General features: G+C 47.7%; 1 protein-coding gene across 8 annotated transcripts in view; it reads left to right on the top strand.

Annotated features, from left to right (window-relative positions):
- The window catches only part of MARCHF8 (membrane associated ring-CH-type finger 8), a 111,654-nt gene extending 95,314 nt beyond the window's left edge, over window positions 1-16,340 (top strand). For 4 of the 8 annotated variants that reach the window (XM_057531115.1, XM_007176306.3, XM_057531116.1 and 1 more), the window contains 5 exons: window positions 7,477-7,559; window positions 7,791-8,636; window positions 10,070-10,250; window positions 12,193-12,340; window positions 12,756-13,356. In XM_057531115.1, coding sequence (XP_057387098.1) covers window positions 7,477-7,559; window positions 7,791-8,636; window positions 10,070-10,250; window positions 12,193-12,340; window positions 12,756-13,060 — 1,563 coding nt within the window. In that variant the 3' untranslated portion in view covers window positions 13,061-13,356. Of the gene's footprint in view, window positions 1-7,476; window positions 7,560-7,790; window positions 8,637-10,069; window positions 10,251-12,192; window positions 12,341-12,755 lie in introns of all 8 variants that reach the window. The other 4 variants (XR_009005680.1, XM_057531118.1, XM_057531120.1 and 1 more) reach the window with 4 other exon arrangements.
- The last annotated feature ends 1,101 nt before the right edge of the window (window positions 16,341-17,441 follow it).

Below are 17,441 nucleotides of genomic sequence, written 5' to 3'. Positions count from 1 at the left end.
TGGAGTCAAAAACCAGTGCTTTTGCTACCACCTCAGAATTTTCTCAAAGAATGATTGGAAATAAAAATGCATTTCAGTTATATTTGAAAAGTTAAATATTTAGGGACTTCCCTGGTGGCGCAGTAGTTAAGAATCTGTCTGCCAATGCAGAGGACATGGGTTCGAGCCCTGGTCCTTGAAGATCCCACATGCCGCGGAGCAGCTTAGCCTGTGCACCTCAACTACTGAGCCTGTGCACCTAGAGCCCGTGCTTCTCAACAAGAGAAGCCACCGCAATGAGAAGCCTGCACATCGCAATGAAGAGTAGCCCCTGCTCACCGCAAGTAGAGGAAGCCCGCACGCAGCAACGAAGACCCAACGCAACCAAAAAATAAATAAATAAAATAAATAAATTTATTTTAAAAAATTTATTTAAAAAAAGTTAAATATTTAAAGGAAGTCTGTAGTAGTAAAGGGTCCTTTTGAGTACTAAATAACTCAGAAACCCAGCCCTTTCACCATGGTATTTCTGGTGGTTTGGGGGCCTTTATATGGTTACACTTATAGTTTCTGGGAATGTGAAGCCATCTTTGCTCAGAAATCATTGTCTTCAATGTAATTTATTGAAAACAAGTTATGTTTGCAAGATTCCCAACAGTAGCTTAAAGACCTGCTTTGTAAAATGAGCCATGAGAAAGTCCCTTCAGCTGTTGTCTTCCCTGTAGCAGTGCTATGACATATGCCCCTCATTATGCTGGGGATATATTATTATTCACGTAATTCCAACTCTCTAAAAGGGCACCGAAGAAAAGAATTCAGTGTTAGTGCTACTCGCTAGACAAAGCTGAGAGTCCTTTATAATGGAAATCATTTTAGAATTCAGTGGTTTTTATTGTACACTCTCCTCCATGAATTCTGTATTGTACGTATTTTATATTGACTTTTTTAGCGGTCAATTACTTGCTATTGTGAAAGCTCGTTCTTGGCCCAGCCCTTCATCAGGAGTCAACATGTGTGTATCAGAGCAGCCACAGAACTGGCCTCTCCTCTTTAATTGTAGATCATTTTGGAAGTTGAATACAACTGGGTGTTTATTTTTAGAAATCAGAATCTCTCTTAATGAAGCATTTGTTTTCACAGAGGAAATTCTGCGCTAAGCAGAAGGTTTGCTGAAACGCAGTCTCAGTCTGTACATTGCAGTGTCTAAACACCAAGTGAGACTCTATTTGGCTTTATTATATGAAGTCAGGCCTGCTGAGCAGCAGTAAGGACCCAGTCACTCTCTCTTGGTTTGGGGGCAGGAGCGCGGTAGCACTTAGTAACCTCCTGAGCAGAAAGTAAAGGTAAGGTGGCCTGGTAAGCAGAATTTCTAAATGGCCCCCCAAAGGTGTCCCACCCTGATGCCCAGAGCCTGTCACTATGATGAGACATTGCTGACGAGATCATTGTATTAATGGAATCACATGAGCTCTTAAAGGCAGAGAGCTTTCTCTGGCTGGTGGCAGAGATTGGAAGCAAGAGTGGGCTTGAAGATGGGGAGGGATGGATGGGGAATGCAGGCAGCCCCTGGCTGACAACCAGCAAGTAAACAGGTCCTCAGTCCTAAACCTGCTAGGAACTGCCTTCTGCCAGCAACCTGAATGAATGTGGAAGTGCATTCTTCCCCAGAGCCTCCACAAAGAAGGGAGACCCTGAGCAGAGGGTCCTATCACTCTGTCTGTCGCATGATACGTTTGTGGTTTTGAGCCACTAAGTTTGTGGTAATTTGTTAACATAGTAATAAAAATCTAATACAGGTGGCAAATGCCATCTTTGTAGAGGAAAAACCTCTCTCTTGATAGCTGTCAGAGCCCTTCACTTTCAAAATCTCTGTGCTGACAATGTAACATGCTTTCTTTTTTTTTTTTTTAAGATTTTTTTTTTGATGTGGACTATTTTTAAAGTCTTTATTGAATTTGTTACAATATTGCTTCTGTTTTATGTTTTGGTTTTTTTTTTTTTTTGGTGGCGAGGCATGTGGAATCTTAGCTCCCTGACCAGGGATCGAACCCTCAACCCCTGCATTGGAGGAGAAGTCCTAACCACTGGACCACCAGGGAAGTCCCTAACATGCTTTCTTGATTTAGCCATCTTCTTTTTCTTTTACTTATTTTGATACTTTTGTTTGTTTGGTATGTTTTTTTGGTAGAAATACAGTAGTGTAGTGCAATGACTTTCAAATTATGTTGACCGTGATCCTTTGTAAGAAATAGTTTTTACATTGAAACTCAGTTCATTGACACACACAACTGAAAGAAAAAATTCCCCCAAAGACTTAATCATCATGTCAGATGCACTTTGACATCTATTTTATTTCATTGTTAAAAATGTAGGTCATGACCCATGAAATCAATTTCTTTACCAGTTTTTCCAGAATTGGAAAATCATTACAGTTGGTTGTGCAGTTTTATTGTACTTCTTAGACTTTCAGTCGCATGTTACTTTAAAAATAAATTTGTGTTTAGGAAATACCTGTTCATGGTTAAGTGGTATAAGGTTGGAAAGGGTCTTCATGAAAAGTCGGTGTCCCTCCTGCCCGGGGTCCCTGCTCTCCTTCCGTGTTTCACAGGAAACCACTATTGAGAGCCATTGACAGATAGTCTGCACGTGCCAGCGTGCGTGGTGTGGCTCTCGTCTCTGCCTGCTCCCTCCATATACCCCTTACTGCACATAATGAGCTTTCCCTTCTTTTAATGATTGCCCACCTTCCTTTCTATCGTTGTACCAGTATTAACTCAATCAGATACGAGCCCACGGGCAATAAGGTTATGCCACCCGTTTGCTCCCACAAACAGTTTTGTACAAACCTCTTCCTGCATATGTGTGAGGATGAATTCCTAAAAGGAGAGTTGCTGGGACAAAGTGCATGTGCATTTGTAATTCTCAGCGAAATTGCCATCTTAGGAGGGAGGTTTACCAGGTTGCTTTCCCACCAGCAATGTGTAAGCATGCTTGTTACCCCATACTTTTGCCAACATGGGTATTTGATTTTTTTTAACTCTTTTTGTTGTTGATGATGATGGTATTTCTCATTGGAGCTTTAATTTGTATTCCTTGTTGTGAGAGAGGTCAAGCATCTTCTGATGTTTTAAGAGCCATCTGTATTTCCTTTCCCATTTTTTGATTAAGTCATTGATTTGATAAATCTAATTTGAGGTCCGTTGTAAACACGAGCCCTCTTTGCATCTTGCCCTCCTTCTCTAGTCCTTCCTCAAGTTCCTTCTGGCTTAAAAGCAAACAAGCCCAACCAGACCATTTCTTGTGGCCCCATACCTGTTGATGAAGATCAGATGGGCTGATTCACTGTTGTTAGGGAGCAAAATGTTCTAAATGTAGCTTTGCTGGTAAATGAAAAAGGGCCCAGTGGGGTTTTGCAATAGAGGAGGAGGAGGAAGTGGCTGAGAGGGAGATTGGGAAGTAACCTAGTGGAAGGAGCAAGGGAAGGAAGTGAAGCAAAAAGCAAGCGGGGAAGGGTAGGGTTACGGAAGGTACAGCTGGTGTCCTGCGGGGAGGAAGGTCCCCTCCAGTGTCAAATTGGTAAGTTCCTGCCACAGACTGACTGAGAACTCTGCATGGTGAGTCTGTTATGACAGGCCTCCCAATGGCAGTAAGTTCTCTTAAAGGGAAACAGAGGTGGGAGCATGCCAGCTTCTACCAGGGATATATGGAAAGTTTTCTATTCCTTATATGTTTTTGGCAGTCTTGATAAAATCATTTAAAACCGTGGGTTGATAGGAAAGGCAAACATTAAGTGACTTGAGGACAGCAAAACAAACTTTTCATTCCTAAGAAATAAAAGCAACTGGGATTTAGGCCTAGACAGAATCCAGAGGTTTGTTTTGGCATAATTGATTACAACATCTTAAAAAGAGGGGATTTTTACAAAAATTTTTTTGTAGTGAGATTGCTTTGCATTCTTTTTCATGACCGGAAAGTCTCTTGTTTGAGAACCAACAAAGAACTTCAGGAACAGAGGGCTTAAGTTTTCTCAACACATATGAATTTTCTCGTTATGAACATTTACACCTTTTATCAGTAACTGGAGTCCTGCATGGTCTGATCCTCGTGGAGGGGAGAGGGTGTTCTCCGGCTTTGTGCGGGGGGCACAGAGTCTCCTTTTCCCTTGAGCCAGCACGGCCTCCCGAATGTCACCCTGCCCCCTGCTCTCAGGAGGAGCTGGGGAGCTGTTGGCCCGAGCCTCTGAGAGGGGACTGCCAGCCCCTTGACTTACCTTGACCTCCCTGGTTGGACCCTGGAACTGTGTTTGAAGCTCTTGGCTTCATTTTGTCGTCGCCATTGTTGATCAGGCCAGTCTTTTAAATCCTCCTTGGTAGGTTGATAGATTTTACTCGGCCTGATACCAGCAACAAGTTAAGCTTTTTAAAGTTGCTGTCGCTGTGCTTTCATGATCATTCTGTGTGAGGACTGGTCCTGAACTCTCAACATGTGCTCCTCTTTAGCTGGTGACAGAAGGGACCTCTATGGGGGCTGTGATGGCCCCTTGAATCTTGCTCATTTTCTCGCTCTTAAGGAGAAGGAGCCGGGATAAGGCATTTGTTGGTTTGTATGTATGTAAAACAACAGTAAGTAGATTTTAAAATTTTCCTTGTAACCTCACGATCTAAGAAGAAGGGAGACTTCTTCCCTGTTATTGGGAGGCTTGTCGAGGCTTGGTTATTACCTGCTGAAAGTGTCTCGTGATGTTCTTTGTGGGATCAGAGAGGATGAAGTGAGGGCAGGAGCACAGATAGAGGATGCCGAGGCTGTTCCTGTTTCCCAAACAGAGCAGGGGCTCGGGGCTGCCGCCGTCCCGCAGGCCTGCCAGTCTGCTGCAAGTGCAGACACGACTCTATGTGAGTCCCCGTGACACACCTGAGCCGGGAACCTCATGGGGAAGGGATCGCAGATGTCAAGTGTGTGGATAGTCCGGCTGCTTCCTCGATGCAGATTTTGTTCTGCTCCGAGGCTCTTCCCTCCTACCACTGAGCCTTGCTATCACGGATGTGTGATAATGTGATCGTCACCCCAGACTTCCCGTTTTCACATGAATTACTTGAGGTTCAGAACAGGAGTGAGAGGCCATTTTGTCTTGGTTTCAGCTTCCCATCTGAGACCTGCCTCCTTTCAAAGACACTGATCCTGGGAGGGCCTCATTCTCCAGATAAGACCCCATTTTCCTTTCACAGGGTTTGCCTTCCCTGCAGAATACAGGAAAGTACGTGTGGTTTCAAGAGGCTCCTGTCCTTAGAATGTGACAAGGAGGGAGATAACTAGGTATTGCCCCCATCCTCTTGGTGAGCAGTGTACTTTTCCCTTCCTCACATGGGGAGGGCGCTTCCTTCTGTACCTCAGTCCAAGCGACTAAGCTTGAGCCAGCAACCAAGAGGAAGGAGCGCTGACCTCTTAGCAGTGAGGGACAAGGACGTGAACCTACATTCCTGTCCTCCCTTCCTCCCAGGTCTACTTGGGGAGGCATGGTGACGACGCTCACTTTTCTACACCATGACCAGCTTGTGGCCTTGCCTATGGATGCTGAACAGAGCTGCTGGTCACCCTCACAAGTTAAAGAAGGGAGCAAGAAGTTCAAGAAGGCTCCCCATCTCAGAGTGGGGCTAGGGCTGAACATCAGAGACCAGGCTGACTGTAGGAGCTGGGGACATTAGTGTGGCTCTCCTCAGCCTGCCTCTGTGCAGCGGCTAACAGTAAAGGCCCTGTGTGCTCATCTCAGGAGAATAGACAGAGGAGCCCGTGATGGCTGCCCTGGAGGAGGGCACAGGAGAAAGCAGAGGAGGGTGGGTAGCTCGTGCAGTGGGAACGTAGCAGCATAATATTGACACCGCCGCCCCCCCCCCCCACATTTTGTTTTAGAAGGAATCGTGACCAAGTAGTGCAAGGTTATTGGAGGGATGTCATTTTCGTGGCTCCAAATAAACTTTAGATTCTTAAGAACTTTGACCAGCAATGCTTTTATGGAGAATATACCCAACGTTCACATGCACATTCACTTAGAAAGTAAATGTGGATTCTTTGGTGACTCAGAAGATGTGCTCATTGAGTAATGCTGCATAATTTTAGCATATACATGTAGCATGATACCATGTAACTTCTTGGATCAAGTTTCTTTAGGTTGAGCTGGGTTTAAAATGATGTATCATCCCCTTGCTGGGGAGCAGGAGTAGCCGTCCAGTCGACACCTCAGTCAGAGTGCCAGTTCTGTCTGGCTCTTCCCAGGCTGATGTATTCGCTGGAGAGGCAAGGTGGGGAGAGCTGTCCTGGTGGCTGATGCAAGTCCGTGGTCCCACAGCTGGAGTGTCAGGATGAGAGTACATCCTGGGGTTGGCACTGAGCAAGAGTGGGCGCTAGGCCTCAGCTGGGGAACTGTGGCCAGATGGGCTCTCCAGAATCAAGAAGCAGGGCTGAGGGCCACTGGAGTGGGCCTGGGGAGGGTAGGGAGGAGAGGTCAGCTTGCTCTTGATGACAGACTCACAGTACTGTCTTCCCGTGGCCCTTGAGTTGTCCCTCAGGATAACTGTCCTAAGCGGGGAAGAACACACAGGGTGCTGTGAGGGCCGTGGAATCTCAGGAGTCAGTCTTGATGAGGCCTGGCAAGGGCCCCACAGAGGCTGGAGTGGGAGGCTGGGGGACCCTCTAGTGGTGGTCGTGCATCCTCAGCCCAGCTGTGCTCCCTGATCCTATTTCTCTCCTCCACTTCTCTTCCCACCGTGGTACTTCCTCACCCTCCCAGACTTCTCTCTAATTTTGGCTTGTTCACGACCCCTCAGAGCCCCTGCTCTATCTCATGACCTCTTGCTATACTTTCTTCCACATTTACATGTTCTTGATAATTTTCTCAATACACAATCCCAAGATTAGGACTCGGGAGCATTCTGTGCTCAGCCCCCTCCTGGGCCCGGGGTTGAGCTCTGGGTTGGTGGCCCTGTGCTCAGGTAGTCTCCCCTTTGTATAAAGAGCGCTGGCAGGGTAGTGAGGGTTCGTGGACCAACTGCCAGGGGTTGAGGGAGGAGTGGCTCTCCCATTTTGCCAACCTCGACGAGGATGATCCCAGGTACCAGGTTAAAGAGTGCTGGGTGGGAGAAGCAAGGCTGGCAGGGAAGGTGCTTCATGTTTCTTTTGCATTTGCGTGTACCTTACGGTGCTTGGTTTCTTGACTTATGTATGAACTAATTAAGTTTAGGTGCTTAGAAGATAAATGACCACTGAATATACAGGAGGTTGATGGTGCTGTTCCAGAGTCTCAAATATTTCTTGGCTACACTTTTACCTTCATCTGAGAAAAGAAGAGTGCTGCTTGGTTTGTTCTTACCTTGGCTCATAGGGACCTAATACGTGCTATTCACTGAGCGATGGGCAACGGCACACCCATTGCCATTCACAAGGAAGTGGTGTTTGCAGTGCCCTGGCTTTTCCTGAAAACTGACTGGAGGTGTGTTGTTGCAGGCTGGGGGCTCTTCAGTGGCATCCGCTCCAGTGTCCGCCTTCTCTCGCACTTCTGTCACGCCCTCCAATCAGGACATCTGCAGGTAATGCTCTGCTTCACACGCTACGGTGGTTCATGTGCATCTTGGGAATGAGCGTTCATGTCTGCAGGTTCTTGATTCTCCATATGCCTCTGCTCTAAACAATCAACCTGGTTTTACGTGCTGTTTGCTCACCAGGTACCACGCAAGTCTCATTTCTTCACTTTGATGTCTATTCTCTTTTAAAATTGTTTTTACTTTCTGTGCTTTTATTCCACTGTTCTCTGCGTGCAGTTCCAGTGCAGTGTTTTCTGAGTGTTGTCACCACAGTCCCATGCAGTCTGCTGTTGTCTTGAAAGCTCCTCCCTGCCAGAGTTCTCTGACACAAGGGCTCACTGTGACAGTTGTCTGTCAAGACACAGTGCAGGCATCAAAGAGAAATTCCCATGGCTCAGAGTGGGTCCAGGCCTTGAAGCCTGCTAAGAATACCAAAGCCAGAAGAACACTAAAGTTCTCAAAATCCCTGAATGATGTGGGTGAGAAGGCCCAGGATGCTTTGGAAAGTTTTGACTATGCGGAGAGAACTTGCTCTGAAGGGAAACTGATACTCCCTCAAGACCCGTGTCTCAGTATTAACAGGTTCCACCAGAAAGAAAAAAGAACACTGAATCGCAAACCTCTTGGCAGTTCCAAACATTCTTGTGTTTCATCCCTTTCCGCCAATCGTTCAGCGGCCTCAGAGGCGGGAGCCGGCAAGGGGGGCATGCACGTCCTGCTTCTGGACGAGAAGGCAGATGGCGAGGCCGTGTCCAGAAGCCGGCGGCTGCTCCGGTACCTGTTCTCGCTGTCACACGGCTTGAGCACCAGCAGCCTGCACTGGTTCCACGAGCTGGAGAGCTGCGCTGCCGGCCCGCACCCCGCCAAGTCCTCCAGCGGGCCGGCCGGGAGCGCGGGCTTCTGCTCCGACGAAACGGGAGATGATGACGTCTTTGAGGACAGCACATCCGCAAAACCGAAGAGCAGGGTCCTGCGGGCGCCCATCTGCTCAGCGGAAAAGGACAGTGACCTGGATGGTCCTTCCCCTCTCTCTGAAAAGGGCCCCCCCATCTCTCCCGTGTCCACATCAGGGGATGCCTGCAGGTTGGTTTGCCAAGAACCACCATTCTGACCCTCTCTGCTCCCCACACCTCCATGGCCTCATCTTGCTTTAATATGTGAAGTTTCAGGAAAATGAATAGGCAGTTGTACACAATTACAGATCAGTAGTTTTCTCCAGAATAGATTATTGGTATCATTTGAAAAACCCATTTTTATGACATGGGTCCCAAGGTAGTTTCATAAATGATAAAAGAGGAAGAAGCTACACATATTAAAGGCCAAGCTGACTCTTCTCAACTAAAAATAAGTAGCTTTTGCATGAGGAAAGTGGAAGAAAGAAAATAGTATCTCCAGTCTTCCAGCTTGATGGTCTAGATGTTAAGCATTGGCTTCCCCTCTCGACCTCGTTTTTACCCATCGCTCCACCTGCCACACGATGTGCATGGGGAAGGGCTGCTCTTCAGCAGCTCCTTCCTTCCTTCCTTTTAACTTGGATGCAGCCACTTCTGCCCAGGTCCTAACTCCACTTTTATCTTCCCGGGTGCAGCATCCTTGTCAGGCCTCCAAAAGCTTTCAGAATTCACTTTTGCCGCTACTCTTAGGCCTTCCCCATTCTAACCTTTCCCTAGTGGCCCCTCCTCAGGATCAGCTCTTACCATTTCTTTTAACAATTGGATCAGAAACCCCTCTCACAGAAACAAACAGCCGAGAGCCTGGCCTGGGCCAGAGCCCAGTTCCTTTCAGGCCAGGTGTCCCTACCTGCTCTCCAGCTGCTGGAAAAGACCTTTCTGTTTCTCAAAATCTGTTAAGTTCCTTGAGGTTAGTAGCTACGTCCTGTTGCATGCACCCTTAGAAATAATGAATGATTTAAATTTCTCACTTATTGCTATGAGTGGTCCTGAAAAAAGAAATGAAATTGCAGCATCTTATAATAGTTTTTCAGGTCCAGGAGAAGCACTGTGGTTTCTCTGTTTACTCTCTGAGAGAGGACAGAAATATGTAGTTGTGGTGTGTGAAGGTGAGGTCAGTGATTATAGCTAGCAAGCAAAGTTCATCATCTTTTCAAGTCACTGGTATTTTTGAAAGGTAGAGTGCTGGTTTTGTTTTACACAGAAGTTTTACCTCTAATTATTTTAATGTCACATAAGTTCTGGAAGATGTTTCCATGTTGCCTTAAATTCATCTTTTAGTGAAGTTCTTAAGTCTTACCCAAAATGACTGCATTGTCATTTCTTATATCATTTTTTCCTCTCTGATGCCAAATGCCATCCAGACTTTCCATGTTGGTGCGGTAAGCTAGAAATTTTTAGTTTGTAGTAATTGTTTTCATTTGTGTTTGTATGTTTTCGTGCTTATAGTCATTTTGTGATGTTTGTTTCTGAACGTTTTCCTTGGGGGGACTGACCTTCCACTGAAGCGTCGTCTTCCCTGTTGTGTGGCCCTCCTTGTAATGACTGGCTTTCCTTCCGCCGCAGGATCTGTCACTGTGAAGGGGATGACGAGAGCCCTCTGATCACACCCTGCCACTGCACAGGGAGCCTCCACTTTGTGCACCAGACCTGCCTGCAGCAGTGGATCAAGAGCTCCGACACACGCTGCTGTGAGCTGTGCAAGTACGAGTTCATCATGGAGACCAAGCTGAAGCCTCTGAGAAAAGTATGTGCGAGGCCACCCTCGGAAGTACTTTAGCGTCACTGAGATGAGCACCCAGAAGGGTCAGCACCTGGGACTGGGTGGAGCCGCAGTTGGCTTGTGTTCACTCCTTTAAGAAGTGGGGGCTGCTGTGTACATGCATGTTTCTGGTACTGATTTCCAAGCCCCTCCTCTCAGGAAGAAGCTCTTTCTGTCCATTCAGTCATATGACGTTTTCTTTTTCCTTAAAACTAAGTCTGCCTGCTTGTCTGTATCAGTCATTTGGCCCTTGACCACAGACTGTTTTGTGACATCTTAGTCAGCATTAAACTTTGTATGTATTAACTCTTCATGCTTTGCCTCTAATTAGGTCCATATAGTGGAGATTAGTATCTCTCCCCAGCACAAAGAACAGCATAACATGGTAAATTTATTTCTATATACCTGTGACAAGTGTTTGCTAGATGGGAAGTGGGGGCAGATGGGAAAAGAAAGGAACCACAGGCATTACATGCCACACAACTCTCTTCAGGTCCCATGTCCTTGCTTCCTCTGAAAGGAGCCTCATCCAGTGCTCCCCTCCTGTGTAAACACTGGCCGTTCAATGTGTCTGTGTGCCCAGAGTATGGAGAGGTTTTGTTTGGAAGAATAAAAGGTTTGTTCTTATCTCAAAACTCATAAATTGCAAGGGGAATTACATAATCAGGTAACAGCACCAACATGCCAATTCAATGCTAACTTCTATGGTGATCGCTCGTATCAGATATTCACAGAAGGAAGTATTCATTGTGGGTCGGAGCTCTGGGGAAGCAGAGTGGTGGTAGCATCATAGAATGTTTGGTGTTGAAACAGTTCTTGAAAGATCAGTAGGATTTAGAGGGGAAGTGAAAGGACTCTAGAGAGGTCAGATTGTCTCTGGAGAAAAGCATCCACCGCAAAGGTAGGGTGAGCATTTCAGGGGAGTGTGAAAGGCTTGAACTGAATGTGTCTTAGAAAATCAGGGGGACATTTTAGGAGGGAAGCCAGATGAAGATACTGTGTCACACCATAGCAGAAAGAAATCTGGATGTTAGGGAAGGCAGGCGCAAACTACTTAAAAAATGTTTTGTCCCATAAAAGCCTTATTGTTTTTTGGGCACCTACTCTATGCTGATCGCTCAAGTGAGTCTTATGGCACTTTGACCAATATAGATAGTCCATGAAGGCTCTACTTTCAGCTTATCCTGCATAGAACCACCTGGAAAGGTTGTGAGTAGGACTGGCAGAGGATATGCAGTGTTTACACTTGTTCTTTTTCTCTACCTCTATGTGTTTTCTTCTGATTCGGAAACCAGTAAATGAAAAAGAAAATCTGGCTATTTGGAGTAAATTAATGAGCTCCTAGAGGAGATGGGACAGACTGCTTGTACCAGGAACTCTTAGCATCGATTTCACAGTGTTGCTGCCAATGTAGCAGAGGACCAAAGAGTGAGCGCCCTCCACCATCACCTTCACGACACAGTGTGACCCATCTGCTAGTGTGTTGTGGTGTCATCAACCCCCTTCTTCCCCTCACTCATGCCAGTCAGCAAGTCACGGAAACTTAAAGTGTGCCACCTGGGTCTTGGGCCAATGTGCTGTTTTCATCAGGACCAAAACCATAAAGTCTTGTATCAAAGCCACTGAATGCCTGCTTTGCCAGAATAAGCAGCCAGGGGATTGCTGGTGGTGGTTCATAGCTCATCTTGATCCCAGCTTCTCTTCATTGCCTAGAAAGTTGGATGTGGACAGAATACCAGTGCCTCGTACCTGGTTGATGCCACATGGTTTAAAGGGAGTGACTCTGGGTGTTTGGGGAAATTCATCTAGCTTGGGAAAGGGGGAGGGAGGAGGGAAGCCAGTCTTAACCATCAACAAAGCTCTCACCCCATCGTAGCACTTTACGCCCATGAGCCTGAGTCTCATGCTCTGCGTGTTGTCTTTCCAGTGGGAGAAGCTGCAGATGACAGCCAGTGAGCGCAGGAAGATCATGTGCTCCGTGACGTTCCACATCATCGCCATCACCTGTGTGGTCTGGTCCTTGTACGTGCTCATCGACCGCACTGCTGAGGAGATCAAGCAGGGGCAGGCAACAGGTATGTGCTCAGAACGAAAGGTGCACCCAGGAGATCCTGGATGGCACAGTGGGTCTTAGGATTGGGATGTGATTCCAGGTTGATTTTCAAGTCAGACCTCAAATGTCTGGGCTTCTGGAAGGAGGCATCAATTATGAGGCACCACACATCCTTTCTGGATGTTTCTTTTGCTGTGGTGGTAGTTTTGAAAACCCAGTCAGGAGAGATCAAATCATGGAGAGAGAGAATCTCCACGAATGCCCCCTGGAAGAGCAGGATAAAAGGCAGTGGATATGCTCTTCCACTCCTCCTCCAGCGAAGCAAGATTCGATGAGTTAAGAATCCATGGTTATGGGAAGTTCAGAAATTGTGTTTTATTTACTTCACATCTTAAATAAGGTCGGCTGATAGGCTAACCGGGTTTTTTCCCTTCCAGGAATCCTAGAGTGGCCCTTTTGGACTAAATTGGTGGTTGTGGCCATCGGCTTTACTGGTGGACTTCTTTTTATGTACGTTCAGTGCAAAGTGTATGTACAATTATGGAAGAGACTCAAGGCTTATAACAGAGTAATCTATGTCCAAAACTGTCCAGAAACAAGCAAAAAGAATATTTTTGAAAAATCTGCACTAACAGAGCCCAACTTTGAAAATAAAGATGGACGTGGAATCTGTCATTCCGACACAAACTCTTCTTGTTGCACAGAACCTGAAGACACTGGAGCAGAGATCGTTCACATCTGATGATGTGGAGGGTGTGTAGTTCTCCTGGACATCTGCGAACAGCTGAAGGAAATTGTTTACTGCCAATTGTGTACATTTTCTTATGTCCTTTAATAGCATAGACTGGGCAGGTGACTATTTTTAATGGCTTCTCTTTTTCTAAACCCTCCTTAGTGACTCTCCTGGAAAACCCTGACGTCAGCTGTGCACGGCTGGGTTCTGCTTCCGCCAGCGTGTCTACAGGAAGGGAAGTTGGAAGAGCCTGTAACACCGTGATGGGGCGCTGGCTGGGTTCTGGCCTGTAGTCTTGAGCAGAATGAGAGAATAAGATGCCAAACCTGAGGTTAGAGCAGGAGCTGGTAGCGCCTGGGCCCTGATGCGCCTCTTCCAGTTGGCAGGTCCCCTCACCGACCCTCTGGAGTGGAGTGTTGGGAACATCTAGCCATGAGGAGAGGCTTCCCCCTCACCAAGCAGAGCGTGGGGAGGCCGCCACTGACAGTTCCTGAGCAGACGGGCCGTGGTGCTCTGTGCGTGGTGGTGAGTGATTCACTAAGCAAAGCAAAGCACTTTACAAAAAGAGAATCTGTATTTTGTAATATGTGTGTCCCATGGGATTGACATTTAAAAGGACGTCTCATTTAGAAACCTTCCCTTCATGACCCTGATTATCTCTTTCACATTATAATAGATCTAAAACCCTTTTTGCCTTATATATGCTAAGAAACGTGACATCTACTCTGTGTCCATAAAAGGGACTTGTGACTCTAAAGCAGGACAAACAGGTCTGAGGCTTTTTCGTAACACCTTATGGGAATTAATGGATGCTAAATGGCAATTCGAGCGTAATTCCTGTGGTTTTGAGCCTGTTTTATGACAAGTCTTCATGTCATAGGGCTGCCCTGAATGTTTCTTTTTTTTCGGTCAGCCTGGAAGAAGGGTTCATGAGATCTAAATGAAAAGAAGTGAGTAATTAGAACAAAACTGAATATTTAAAAACTATTCCTTTAAAGACAAACCTCTCCAGTTTGTGCTGGCTTCACACTGATGGAGTAGGCATTGCATCGCCCTGGTCTGGGGCGTGCACACTGGAGGTGCTCCTGGGTGCCTGCCACTCAGCCAGCCCCTGCTCCTGGCACATTCTGTGGATCACTGCCCAGGGCAGAGAGGCAGACGGGCTGGCTCTGGGGTGAGGGCCAGGAGTGAGCAGCAAACTGCCCTGGTCCACTGTGTCCCTGATCCCAGCCACTCCCCTGCCCATTTGTCGCCTTAACTGGACTGAACAGAGAGGATCCTTTAGGGGCCCCTGGCCCTGCTATCAGTCCATTCTGTCATCAGGGATTATCTCCTGTACCATTTTTCATAAAACAAAACCAAAATTACTACCATCAAATGGCCTTTGTCCTTTTAAAAAGGTCTGCTTAAAATTCTGTTTCTAAAGACCAGTTTCATCATGCCAGGCAAATAAGAGTCAACTCCAGGAAAATAGGCCAGGGGAGTCTGCGGTGTAAGTTAGGTATGCCCGGATACTTACTCTCCAGGAAGCTCTGCAGATGAGCATCTGGGGTGAGATGCCTGGGGATCCTGCCCGCCATCCTCCGAGCCTTAGCTGCTTCATCCAGCTGTTAAGAGGAGGAAGCAAACAGAAGATGATTGCTTTCCATTTCAGAGTAGAAGCCCCATGGTTTGTTTTGAAAGCCAGGAGGAGGCTGAAGGATCTTTAAGCTCTGGAGGAGGGCTTTGCCCTGCCATGGCGTCTCTGGTCTGGCAGCTGCTGTCCAGTTGTAGCCCATCCCTGGAAATAGGTCAGCCGGCCCTCTCTGTCTCCCAGGGCACATCCAGCCCGTGCCTGTGCTCACTGTGCCCCAAAGTGCAATTACCTACACCCCTTCTCAGCCTGGGGACACCAAGCAGCTACAGACTGTCCACTCAGGAGAATCCCAGGTCAGCCCTGCCTGTGCCCCTTAGGAACTGCCTGGGCAAGGCCCCTTGTCCCTCTAACGGCGGATGAGTGGTCAAGGGAAGACTGGGATAGATTTTTAAGTGGGAATCTTTCCCTTTCCCCCCGGTGGAACCCCTTATGCTGGACTTGAAAAGCACTGAGACTTTCTATAGAGAGGAGAGTGTGCTTAGGTGGCGCAGCCCCAGGGCAGCCCACCCAGTGTGCCTGGCACCCTCTATGGCGGAGGTGCCTTTATAACCATGACTGTTGTGTTGCTCCCATGCCCAACCAGACTCTCGCGGGAAGCCCTGTCGCTTCTTCTTAGGAAGGGCCTAAACACCATCTCGTCACCTCCAGCCAAGCTCCTAAAAGCCTCTGCCTGTGGACAGTCAGCCCCATGTCCTTCTTTTCTCTCCTGGGGTGGCACACAGCTACCCGGTTGCCTTTCTCTTTCCTCGCAGGTTCTGTTGAGCACCTCTGCCCCCCTACTGAGTCCCAGGGCTAATCTCTTCCCCGAAGGGACTAACGGTGAGTGTGAAGCCCTGCCAAGGTTGGGCTGTGCTGCCACCTAGTGGGAGCTGTGGATCTGCCAGGCATTCCTTTAGTCTGTGTCAGGGGGCTTAATTATTCCCCATTTCCTCATCATTTTGCACCTGGCTTTAGTGAGAAGATGACACTTGGCTGAACTATATAGAAACATGGAATGAGCTTGCAGGTCTCAGGGCCAGGGGGGCTGATATTTGTAGGCCAGGCGAGGGGGAGAGGGAAGCAGCCTCAGGGGTGTCGCCAGCCAGCCATCTCTGATTTGGCCTCTGTTTCCCCTCAAATTATAGTTCAACTGAAGGGCTTTTGTGCTTGGGTTTATTTTAAGATTTTCCTGAAAATCGTGAAAGACCTCTTCCTACCACAGGCCCCTAATGTCACTTCCTTTTTTGCTTCCATCCACTCTTTTCAATCTTATGGGTCCAGTTTCAAAACCTGCGGGTGTGCCCGACCTGGCCACAGACATACGGACCCCAGGCAGTTGGGCCCGTTCAAGAGCCTCAGCTAAGGCCTGCACGGGTTCGAGCTGCCTGTGCTGCCTGGTGGTCGGCTGCAGAGCTGGAGGAGGACTGGGCACGGCAGGGTGTAAGATCCACGACACTGTGGATTTGGCCTAATGCAAATACGCATTTGAGATACTTCCCCTCTTGGATCTGATTTGAAATATGCAGCTTCCATCTCTAGTCCAAGGAAAGACTGAAACATAGGGAAGTAAAAGCATTTGTCTTTGTTTTGGAAGTAATTGTGCAACTCATCACCTATTTAGATGCAGTGTTTGTAGGAGGTTGATTGTTAATAAAGACCAAATTTACACTGGCATGTGTGGTGTAGTTTCTAAAAGGCACTTCACATTTGAACTTTTTCTTAACTTAGAGAATTTCGAGCTATCTAAATGTCTAGTTTTGTATCCCTTTGTGTATGTTCACTGTTCTTCAGTATTACTGCTTGAATAATTCTCTGTATTGGGGGGGGCGGTGGTTGTACTATACACGGGAGTATCTAATTGCAGCAATAAAGCTTTTCTTTAAAAAGGAGTTTTGCCATGAAAGTGTTTTCCTGCAAGGAGGCTGGGAACATTGGCAAGCACTCCAGTGGTCTGGTCCCCTTTCCGGGTTCTTCTGGCTTGCACATCAGGAAAGTAAATCAGGCAGACTCGTGTGCAGATTTGGTCTGTCCCTATAAGGGAGGAGGGATCCCTCAGTAACTGGCAGTGGGAAGGAGTGGGTTCTGGAGGATGTGTGGGCGTGGGAGTGAAAGCTGAAGTCGTTCTCACAGGTGTGCTTGTCTCAGACATCCAGGCTCAAACAACTTGGACTCACCACACTCAAGTTCTCTCAACTTGAGAGAAGCCAGACTCAAGTTCAGGGCGTGTATGGCAGCACGACCATTGGAACGGTACATTGCTTAACTAGCCTTATCTGCTGAAACATATACTGAAGCACAGCCCAGCTGAGTGAGGGAACGGGGCAGGGCCAACAGGGCTGCTGGCGATAGCTTAGCCTGACTGCGTCTCCTGGCTCCTGGCGGGGCTTCCCTGAGTAATGACAGTGCCGTCGATCCTCCAGTCTCGGGACTGCAAACCACTCCCGGGTCTGGGAGTGCCGAGGGTGGGCACCTGGCTTCACCTTTGTACACCAGGTGAAAGGAGGGAGGCCAAGGTCGCCCCAGCATACTGTCCTTGGTGAGCTGGGAGAGTCCGTCCACGAGTGCAGGGAGACTGGGGAGCTAATAAGCAGGAGGGTGCTTTGCCACGTGTCCTTGCCTGACTTTGTAGAAGAGGTCCCCAGAACTGAGTGGAGCTGTTGAGGCTCCTAGAGGAAGAGGTGGCCGCAGAGCAGCTGAATCTGCTCAGGTGTGGACTTGTGGGAGGGACGGGGGCCAGCGTGTGCCCCAGCTCTCCCCCCAGAGCTCACTTGAGCT

The sequence above is a fragment of the Balaenoptera acutorostrata genome, chromosome 16 (assembly GCF_949987535.1).
Source record: "Balaenoptera acutorostrata chromosome 16, mBalAcu1.1, whole genome shotgun sequence".
NCBI lineage: Eukaryota > Metazoa > Chordata > Mammalia > Artiodactyla > Balaenopteridae > Balaenoptera > Balaenoptera acutorostrata.
This window is presented reverse-complemented; position numbering and strand designations above follow the sequence as displayed.